This window comes from Malania oleifera, chromosome 5 (genome assembly GCF_029873635.1).
Source record: "Malania oleifera isolate guangnan ecotype guangnan chromosome 5, ASM2987363v1, whole genome shotgun sequence".
NCBI lineage: Eukaryota > Viridiplantae > Streptophyta > Magnoliopsida > Santalales > Ximeniaceae > Malania > Malania oleifera.
Window position 1 is genome coordinate 25,197,110 of NC_080421.1, and position 11,499 is coordinate 25,208,608.

General features: G+C 36.0%; 1 protein-coding gene across 4 annotated transcripts in view; it reads right to left on the minus strand.

Moving 5' to 3' along the window:
* LOC131154982 (uncharacterized) overlaps positions 1-9,089 on the minus strand; it is a 44,571-nt gene extending 35,482 nt beyond the window's left edge. Inside the window, exons 1-2 of one of the 4 annotated variants that reach the window (XM_058107850.1) lie at positions 8,852-9,089; positions 8,305-8,379 (exon numbers count right to left, since the gene is read on the minus strand). In XM_058107850.1, coding sequence (XP_057963833.1) covers positions 8,305-8,365 — 61 coding nt within the window. In that variant the 5' untranslated portion in view covers positions 8,366-8,379; positions 8,852-9,089. Of the gene's footprint in view, positions 1-8,304; positions 8,385-8,851 lie in introns of all 4 variants that reach the window. The other 3 variants (XM_058107849.1, XM_058107852.1, XM_058107851.1) reach the window with 3 other exon arrangements.
* Positions 9,090-11,499: the final 2,410 nt, after the last annotated feature.

Genomic DNA, 11,499 nt, shown 5'->3' on the forward strand with positions numbered 1-11,499 from the left:
TTAGGAGTTTGTTTGGAGTTTCATGTAGTTTTAGGGGTATATGTGTAATTTCCTGGTGTGACTGGCTTTCATATAAATAGTGTATGAAAGCCATGTAGGAGTAGGTTATTGTTGAATTGGAACTGAAAGTGAACATGTAATTTCCCATCTGTATCTCCTTCCTTCTTCTTTCTTCCTTCTTCTTCTTCCCCTCTTCTCTCCTCCATCTCTCCCACATTCTCTCATGGGTGCAGATCCTTGATGCTGTCCTGAATCATTTGGTATGAGAGCCCAAGATCGATCTCTGTTCTTCCACTTCTTTGCCCCCATTTTTCCCTCTCTTTTTCAGATTTCTTCATTTTCTATCTCTCTCTATTTCTGATCTTCTAATCTTCTCACTCAATGTTCTTTTCAGTTTATCTGTTCTTTCTTCCTCCTACCTCCTCCTTCTCCCTTTTCCTTCTCCCCTTCTTTTTCCACTCTGTTTTGTAATCTTATTTCTGTCTTTCCCCTGTTACAGTTTCTGATTTCTCCTCTATTCCGTGTATAAATCTGTCAATTTTCCCTTTTATTCTTTGTTCTTTTCTCTTCGTCATTCTATGTTCTCCTCACTCCTATACCTCTTTGATTCTGATTTTTTGTTCCTGTTCTTGATTCTTCTGGTCAGTATTTTCAGTAAAAAAACAAAAAACCAAAAAAAAAAAAAAAACAAAGAGCAGTTTTGCACTTCTTCCAAAATTACAGTCGTGGCCCTAATTTCAAAATACTAATTTCCAAATATCATGTTGCAACACCACCCATACCATTGAAAGCACCACTCCCCCAAACCCCTGAAACCCCTCCCCTGAAATTTCATCAGCATATGAGCACAGGTAAAATCCCATGCGCCAGCCAAAAGTTTCCAGCCGTCCCCCCTCTTAAATCCTTAATTTCCTGGAATTATTTCTGCACACCACCACCACCACCTCGCAATCCTCACCCCTTGATCTACCTTCGCCTGAAATTTCATGGCTGGAGGACCGTTGCTGGAGGCTCATGCGACTCATGCACCTACCAGTCTGTCCTGTATTTTCCAGTTTCGCACGAAATTGCTCAAGCCAAGATATTTTGGGTTTTACATGATATTTCAATCTGCAGCATGATATTTTGATTGTGGGCATGATATTTTGTAAACAAGTTTGATATTTTGATATGAAATACTAGAAATTGAACTATCAGTGCACCATCAGCACTTTGGAGCATGGATTGACAATCAGCAATAAAAGTCAATTTGCATTGCTGCATTTGTGAGTTTTCTAAGTTTGTTCAATTTCTGCATGCACTCAAGACTACATGTGAATTGAAGATGGTTTCTTAAGAAATTGGGAGTCAGACTTATATATATATATATATAAATATATCGAGCAACATGGTGACAGCTTACTGGAAAAATGAGTGGCTTTGTCATACTCTGGACATAATATCAAGTCACTCTATACCTTAACGTCTGCAAATTCATCATTGATGGAAGACTTCCTATGAATGTGGTTTCTAGAAATGGAGTCACTAGAATGCATACTCATCCCCACCCAAAGCCTTACGACATATCTTGAATTGATAACACTCTTTTACATGTTTGTGAAAGGTATTGTTTCCCATCCAAATGAGTGACTATTTTGATGGTGTTTGGCTTGATATCAGACCTATGAATATTGGCCATGTCCTCCTTGGTTCGATGATTTGGGCGTGACACAAGGACATGAGAACACATATGCCTTTGACTATTATGGTAAGAAGATCATTTGAAGCCAGCTCTACCAACCAACCACGACAAAGAATCTGAGATTATTGATCTTGTCAAAGTTCCCCAACTTGAAGACACTACAAGCAAGTAAATGCATGTGTTGAAGACATTTAAAGTCTTCCAAGGATTCCTGTTGTCGAGTTTGTCATTCCTGATGTGTTCATTGATGTCAATTCTCAATTCAAGTCTATGGTGCCATCAACTGAATGTGGTTTCTTTCATCACTCAAGCGCTGGCTTTCGAGAAGTCCAAGCTTGCTACTTACTTCTGAGTTCTGATCCTCTTTAACATTTCAAAATTTGAGGCTGAATTTTTCTAACTGGGGAGATTTGATGTAGGACAAGAAGTCGGACCATGGGCAGACCCTTGTTGGAGACTCATTCAAAAGAACTGGGTCAAGGATTGTTCGGTTTAGTTAATAGATTATTATGTGTTGAGTTTAATTGGTATATGATTATGTGTATTTGTGGGCTTGTTTGTAATATTTATGTAATCTAGGAGCTTGTTTGTAAATTCATGTAGTTTTGGGGGTATATAAATAATTTCTTGTGTTATTGGCTTTCTTATAAATAGCGCATGAAAGCCACGTAGGAGTAGGTTATTGTTGAATTTGAATTGAAAGTGAACACATAGGTGTAGGTTATTGTTGAATTTGAATTGAAAGTGAACACATAGGAGTAGGTTATTGTTGAATTTGAATTGAAAGTGAACGTGTGATTCCCCCTTGTATCTCCTTCCTTCTCTTCCTTCTTCTTCCCCTCTTCTCTCCTCTATCTCTCCCACATTCTCTCATGACTGCAGATCCTTGATGTTGTCCTGGATCACAATGGTTCATTACAATTACAAACACAGTAGCCTCCTCCCAAACTCCAGCTTCAATTTTCAAGCAACCAAACACTAAAGAGATTGAGGGGGAAGAGTTGGCTAAGAGTGTTATCACAGCAGTCGGATAGAGGTTGCCTTCAACTGCCTCTTGAAAATGCTCAAGCAAGTATTAATCTCATTAATTACAATTTTGATCATTTGAAAGCCTTAAGAGAGGCCTGTGCCTTCTAATACTGGCCTTGGGCTCATTTGTTCTCCTGTGGATAATTCAATTAATCCTTCTCATGATTTTTTTTTTGGGGGGGGGGGGGGGGGGGTGGGGGTGGTGTGAATCCTTTTGGGAAGGGAGATCTTCTTTCGAGGACCTCTGCCCGTCTAGAATTAGCAAAGGTAATTTACCTTTTCCTACCCAACCCATTCTTTCTATGGAAAATTTATGCCTTAAGGAGGACTATATGAGGAAGGGTTGTGGGTTTAGTTGTGAGGGAAGTGAGAGAGACAATCTAGACCCACTTAAACTCCTCGGGGATCTAGGGTAGGAGTTTTTAGATCATGCTGGAAACTCGGTGAAGGTGGACCCAAGTCCTAAAACTTATAAGAGGAGGAAAAAGAAAGTCCAAAAGGAGCTTTAAAATATGGTTTCTTGGATTAATTACAACTGTGGTAAAGGAGTTGGCAAGGGGCTAAGCAAGTTAAATTATGAAGCTTGTTAGTTGGAATGTAAGAGGACTAGGGGGGTTTACAAAGAGGAGTTTGATAAAGAAAGTCCTGGACAAATACTCAATGGATATTCTCCTTATTCTGAAGACTAAACTAGAAAAGGTTGATTGAACGGGGGGGTTGTTAGGAGTATTTGGGAGGGCCATGGTAAGGAGTGGGAATTTTTATCCTTGCGAGGTGCTTCAGGTGGCATCTTAGTTATGTAAAATTCTCAAAATATTTCCAAATTGGGCACTTTTATGGGTTTTTCTCCCTTTCTGTGTTTTTCAAAGTGAGAGGGAAGGGTCAATGGTGGGTTTCCTCTATGTATGGGCCCACTAGACCAGCTATTAGGAGTTCTTTTTGGGAGAAGCTGTGTTATGTTTTTTATTTCTGCTCTCCTACCTGGACCGTAGGAGGTAATTTAAATGCAGTGAGATTTCCTAGTGAGAAAAAAGGGGGTGGCAGAGTAACAGCTAGCATGCAGAATTTTGATTTGCTTATCAGGGATAGTGGTTCAAGAGATATTCCCTTGGGGAATGCTCAGTTTACTTGGTCTGTAGTCAGGGCTAGAGTGGTGGCTTGTAGACTTGATAGGTTTTTTTTTATTTTTTTGTGCAGAGAGTGAGAGGATGAATTTCCAATCATTTCTCATTGTGTTCTTCCGAGGACTACTTCTGACCATTTTCCAATCCTGTTGGAATCTAGAAAGGTGTCTTGAGGTCCTACGCCTTTTAGATTTCAGAATATGTGGCTGGATCGTGCATCCTTCAAGCCTTTGGCAGGGACTCTTGGGGAGAGGATTTGGAAAAGGGGTGGGAAGGGTTCCGAATAATGAGAAAGTTGAAATGCCTGAAGGAGAAGTTGAAGATTGGAATAAGGAGGTGTTTGGTGATGTCAAAATTAGAAAATCTAACATCTTGCGCAAGTTAACTTCACTGTATAGGAAGGAGCAGGATTGTAATCTTATAGATAGTGAGGAGATTAGGAGGGTTTCCCTGAAAAACAAGCTAGAAAAGGAGATTTTTCAGGAAATGAGGAGTTGGAGACAAAAGACTAAATTCAAATGGGTCAAGGATAGTGACCGCAACCCTTCTTTCTTTCATAGACTAGCTAATGGGAAAAGAAGTAAGAATTTGATTAGGGAGTTAGATGTGAGCAATGGGATAATGTCTAATAATCAATGTCATATTGCTTTTGTTATCACCAAGTTTTTTCCAATACTTGTATTTGGAGGAGAATCATTGTAGGCTGATGATAGAGGGCTTAGATTGTAACCTTATATCTGCTGATCAAAATGAGGAAAAAGTTAGGGGGGCGGTTTTTGGGATGGAAAGGGATAAGGCTCCAGGCTCGGATGGTTTTAACATTGCTTTCTTTCAAGATTGTTGGGAAATGGTAAAGGATGATCTGCTAAAAGCTTTTAGCGAGTTCTTTGATAATGGAGTCCTTAGTAAGAGCATCAATTCCTCATTTATAGCATTGGTACCAAGGTCTTAAATTTTGATTTCAACTCAATTTTCGAAGCTCCAAAAGTACGGAGATTTCAATTTCAATGTCAATTTCGATTTCGATTTGAAAAAATAACGGAAACTAGTAGTAAAGCATGAAATTATTTGTGAAACTTTAGAAATGGTTAACAAACATAATAAAATAAGTTTTAAGACTAATATATTACAAATTAAATACATCTATGTTTTGTATGAAGTGGAAAAGTCGTAAAATAGTATGTGCATCAAACATGCTTGTAAGATAATGTACATTAAACATATTTAGTTAATGCAAATGAAATTCATAAATCATTTAAAAAAATTTTATTATACAAATATTGATAATTTAGACATGAATGGTTAAATAAAATATTACTATAAGTTTATTTTTTCATATAATTTCAAAAGCACTTGTGATAACCTTTTGTTTCAATAAAATAAATTAAAAGAGAAATTTCACTTCACTCTTGAATCCCTCATTTGAATTTCGACAAAATTTCATTGCATAGTTAAAATTTCGACAAATTTTGCTAAAATTTCGAGGTTTCGATAAATTTCGGATGGTTCGTTGAGATTTCAACAGAAATTATACAAGATGGAAATTGATTGCCATTTCGATTTCAAGGTGACGGAAATCAGAAATTTTGACGGAAATTTTGACAATTTCATGGAAATTTAAGACCATGATTGGTACTGAAGAAATCTAATTCTATTAAAGTGGAGGATTTTAGGCCTATTAGTATTGTCTCTAGTGTGTTTAAGATTATTACGAAAGTCTTAGCTAATAGGTTGAGTGTGGTGCTTGATGATACCATCTCTAGTGCTCAAAACACATTTGTGGGGGCAAAGGCAAATAGTAACCAATGAGGTGGTGGAGGATATTTGTAGGAATAAGAAGATGGATTTCAGTTTTTAAACTAGATTTTGAGAAAGCCTACGATAGTGAGTTGGAGTTTCTTGGATAGAGGTTTTTCGAGAAAGGGTTTGGTGTGCGTTGGCATCGCTAGATCAGGGGTTGTTTGTCTAATGTGTGGTTTGTGGTAATTGTGAATGGAGAGCCTAAATCTTGGTTTGGTGCTTCAAGGGGTATTAGAGAAGGAAACCCTTTATCCCCTTTTTTGTTTGTCCTTGCAGCAAATGTTTTGAGCAGGATGGTGGATAGGGTGGATGAGAGGGGTTTGGTCAAAGGCCTACAAGTGAGGAGAGAGGGTATGGTGGTTTCGCATCTCTAGTTTTCTAATGACACCATGTTCTCTTTAGACAATCACAGTCTTTCCTTTAGGAGAATCTTAGGTATTCTTCATATTTCCGAGAGGGTGGTTGGGCTCAAAATCCATATGGGGAAGAATGGTCTAGCGGCTATGAATGTGCCAATCGAGCGTGTTAAGGAGCAAGCTAACGAAGTGGGGTGTGGTTGGGCTCAAAATCAATATGGGGAAGAGTGGTTTATCGGCTATGAATGTGCCAATCGAGTGTGTTAAGGAGCAGGTTAACGAAGTGGGGTGTGGTATGTCGGACTGGCCTTTGACTTACTTAGGTGTCCTTTGGGGGTTAACCCTAAAGCCACAGATTTTTAGAACCCAGTAGTGGAAAGGGTGACGAAGAGATTAGATGGTTGGAAAGGAACCCTCTTCTCTCTTGGGGGTAGAATTACTTTGATTCAAGCTTGTCTTGCTAGCATCCTATTATATTTCCTGTTTGTTTTTAAGATTTTGGTGAGGATTTCTAGCAAGCTTGAGAGGATTATAAGAGTGTTTTTGTGGTCCGGCGAGGAGAGTCATAGGGACCATCTAGTGACTTGGAATGAGGTTTGTAGATCTAAAAGGGAGGAGGGTTTGGGTCTTCACAAGTTGGTGTCTAAAAACTCCACTCTTCTAGCTAAATTTCTATGGTGCTTCCCTCTAGAAGAATCGTCCCTCTGGCATAAAGTAATAAAAAGTTTGTAATGGATGAGAATGGGTGGTATACCAATGCTGATATAAGATGCTCTTTGGGGAGTCCGAGAAGGTCCATTCTCAGATCTATCCTTCTTTCACCCCTCACAATAAACTTGAGATGGGGAGGGGTTCTCATATTCGTTTTTAGAAAGACCCTTGACTGGGAAATGCACCATTTTCCACATCTTTCCTTCGTCCCTTTCATCTAAGTTTTGAGCAAAATAAAGTCATTTCTTTTATTGTGGGTGACTTGAGCAGTCATTTGGTTTCCTAGAATTTTCATTTTAGGAGACCTCTCAATGATAGGGAGATGTTGGAATTTATCATCTTTGTCGTCGTTATTAAGTGAGAATAACCTTTCTTTGGGGAGGGACATTCGTTCTTGGTCTTTGGACCAGTCAAGAGTGTTTTCTTGCAAATCTTTTTTTGAATTTTTTATTCGTTACAACTCTTCTTTCCCGCTATACTCTACTATTTGGAACCCTAAAATAAAGGCTTTCACTTGGTTGATTGTGCTTAATAAGATAAATACTAGCAATTTGTTGCAAATTAGGAGACCTATGAAGGCTCTCTCTCCCGATGTATGTGTGCTCTGTTACAAGAACTATGAGACAGCTTTTCACCTTCTTTTGCAATGTGAATTTGCTTGGAGTATATGGAATATGCTCCTTCGCGTTATGGGAGAAACCTTGGTTTGTCCTCCCTCGGTGGAAGACTTTTTAAAAATATCCTTCGTAGGCTTTGGTAGACAAAAGAATAGGGCAACTTTATGGAAGTGTGGCTTTTTCTCAATATTATGGGGTTTATGGATGGAACATAATACTCAAATATTTTCTGGGAAAAAACTAAACCAATTGCTGGTTTGGGAAAAAATTAAGTACTTGGCCTCTATGTGGTGCGTCAATTATGGATTTTGTAAAGAGGCAGGCTTTCAGAAGTTTCAAAGAGATTAGAGGAACATGTTGACTTAATAATCTCTCTTTTCTTGAGTATTTTTTATGTTTTTTGTTTAGTTTTAGAGTGTCTCAGTTTGTCTTGGGAGATATCTCATTCACCCTCTTATAAATTCTTTTTCTATTAATGATATCTTATTTTGATATCAAAGAAAACACTGATGCTGCACCACAGACAATCTTCTAACACATTATCTATGGCAGCCTCCCCCAACTCGTGGTTCAATTTGATCCAATTTCCATCAAACAAAAACTTCACTTGCACTCAACTTTTGGAAACATTAAAGCAAAGCCTCTGTTGATTCAAGCAAAAAACTCAAAACTCAAAAGCAAATAATTCATACATGAGGGTCATGATCAACATGTTAATTCCATAAAGTAAAACACGTTTGCCATCATTAAATAACACTTATCTGGGATTGAAAAAAATTCAACATCTTAGGGTACTGGTTCTTGTACAGTATTTATTAAACTGTGGAAGATAATAAATAGTATATGAAAATAACATAATAATCTTTTATAAGCCTATTAACCAATGCGAACATCATAAGCTAGCAAGAACATATTCACCAGTGCATAGAGAAAGAACACAGTGCCACCAAGTGGTAAGTCCTTCAGATAATAACCACAGTACATACCATGTTCCAATTGTTGAACGCGCTCCATTAAGGTCTTATTTTCATTTGAATTTTCATCCATGTCGAGGAATAAATCTGAACTGCATGAAATACCCAGAAAGAAAAGAGGAAATGGAGCATAATCATTCAATCAGAAAATGATAAACAACATACTCTAGAATCCACGGAAGGCGGTACCTATCATCAGGTTATAATCTAAATGAAAATATGCCATTTAAATTTAGCCGTAGGAACAACTGAATTTGATAATTTCCCACAATCAAAATTCACTGTCTTTCCCTGGACAGGGATTTTCGTACAGAAATCAAAATTCTTTCAACATCCTATTTATACCGAATACTGCTCTACCATAAAGTAGATAAAATCATAATGTCTCTTCAGTAAGAAATTGGAAAAACATTTTAGCCAAGGAAAAAAATCATCAAAACAAACGTAGTAAAAAAATTACCCAGAAAAGAATGAAGTCAAATAACAACGAAATTCAAAAAAAAAAAAAAATCTCCCAGAAGAAGGGTGCACTAATAAAATTAATTATCAAAGGAATCACCTGAGTTGCCCGAGAGAAAGGAACAACAAGAATAACTAGAAGTGAAGGTCGACAATTGCCGATTGCAGGGTCTTCAACGGCGAGAGAGAACGGTATTGAGGTCAGAAAAGGAAGGAGCCACCTCCCACCAAGCGGCTCTTTCTCCTCAGCTCTGCGCCGTCGCTATCTGTCCCCCCCGCCTACGGTTTCTGCGAGAGATGTCCAAGGCGCAAGAGCCAGAACCCGAAATGGTTTTTACTATTTTATTTAATTGCGGAACTGCCTCATATGTTTGTATAATTACACAGTGTTCCATTGTTTTCGACATTTCAACTCAAGTCAACCCTAACAAGTGGAAATTGAGTTGAAGATAAATTAATTTGATTTAATTATTAAATGATATCAAACATAAAAAATCAAACATATGTCTAAAATATACATAAATATTATATAGAATTTGATAAAATAGGCATGTAATTTTGATACACTTAAAAAAAATTTCTTCACTTGTTAAATCCCGTTTGAAATTTTTGAAATATTAAATAAAGAAAATAAAAGTACAAAAGAGTTTCCTTTTTCATATTTAGTTATCAAAATAAAATAAAATAAAATTTATAACACATAAATCAACAAAAATTTAATTTTATATTGTTAATATTTTATATCTTTAATTTTTAATCATATTAAAATAAAAAATCATTTTAATCGTATTTTAATATAAAAATAAATGAAAATATTTTTCATTTTATTTTACTTTCCTTCCTTTCTTCAAGCAAATCCTTGATTCAAACAGGACTTTAAACTTGTGTTATCATGTATTCTTTTATTAAAATAAAATTATTTTGTTTGTTTACATTAAAAGTTAGAACCCAAACACTTAACATAGCAAAATTCTGAAGGAATATATCATTAGATCTTATTTTATTTTAAATAAATATTTTTTTTATTATTATGTCGGATATCCTGAAGCCTAGGCACACCTCAAGGGTGTCAACGAGCACTTCTCTTCGAGGGAGTCAACTAGGCACACCTTGAGGGCGTCACTAGGTATTCTAGACTATTCCCACGCCGGCGGAAGCCGCCCCTACAGCATCACAGGAACAAAGCGGAATTTGATCATGGTTGGCAGGAATCAAACCTGGAACTTAAACCAACAAGCGGCCCATCCCAAGCACGCCCTTGCCACCTGATCCAATGCCTGCGGGCATTTTAAATAAATACCTTTGATCTTTTAATTAGGTGATATTTGAAATTAGTACATCACATAATATAAATCTAATTTTTTTTTATATTATCTAGTAAACCTTATTATTTTGCCAAGAGGTTAACCATCAAACTTGAAAGTTATGTAATTTGAATTTATTCATCAAAATTTGATTTTTTTTTTCACATTTGAATTATTTTAGTCTTAAATGTGAATAAAATATTTAAATTGTTCGCTATCGTTGTTAGTTTAACATTTAAAATTTATCAAATTAATTGAACTCATTTAGGGTGAGTTTCACCCCTTTTTTCCCTCAATTTCTCCTTTTTCAAATTAAAAGTTGGATTTATCATGTTTTGCAAATAACTTTTTTAACTTTTAAAAGCTATTTTTTGTTACGAAAAATAGATTATGGGAAATGTGGATGTCACCCCATCTTTCACCACCTCATCTTCCACCACTTTGGTTTTTCACCCCAATAAATGTCATGCTATCCATATTCTATAAAAGGGCACCCTACCCTTCACATTTAGAAGACACATCTTTGCATGTTTATATACATCTTTGCATGCTTATATACTCACTTGCATGCTTAAAGTAAGTAAGTTATATAGAAATAAGAGGAGAGATAAAGAGAAGAGAGATATCTTGTAGAAGGTCAGTTCCGATATTTTGTCAAAGGTCGGTTCCAAATCATCTTGTAATTCCGCCCGTGATAGTAAAGTTTTGATCTCATCCGCCCATGAAGCAAGCATAGCCAAACCACGTAAATTTCTGTCTTGTTTCTTTTTATTTTCCTGCATATTTTATAATACGTTATCAACACGAGACTCTAACCAACTGAGTTATTTATTTAATTTTATTTAATTTATTCATTTCTTCTAAGTTTTATTTCACAAGAATATAATATTTTCCAGAAAAGAATATGTCTTTTAATGTTCAAAGAGTACTAATCTTTAGAAGAAATTGTAAGATAGTCCTCCTGAATAGGCAATATAATTAAATCTCCCGAGGAGATAGTCCTCCTAAAGAGACAAAATATTTAAATTTCTCATCTGCATATTTAATCTCCCGAAGAGATAGACGTCCTGAAGAGGGTATATTTCTAACCTCCCGAAGAGATGTTAAATTCAACCTCCTGAACAGGTGAAACATTTATCCTCCAAATGAAGTAGTATATTTAACCTACAGAATAAGTGGTAAATTATTACCCAATTTAATATTGTAAATTGGAATCATATTCCTAAAGAGTATAAATTGAGAAAAAATAATATAATGTTTTTGAAGAAACATATTTAGGTATCCCCAAAACATGGAAATAATATTATATTATTATCTCAATTTTATTTTAGTTTTTAGATTTTGTTTTCTAAATTGTCTTATTATTGTTAATTTATTTAGATGGCAAACCTAAGGAAAGTTGAATTTGTTCCCCTTGATATCAAATGCAACAAGTATTTATCAT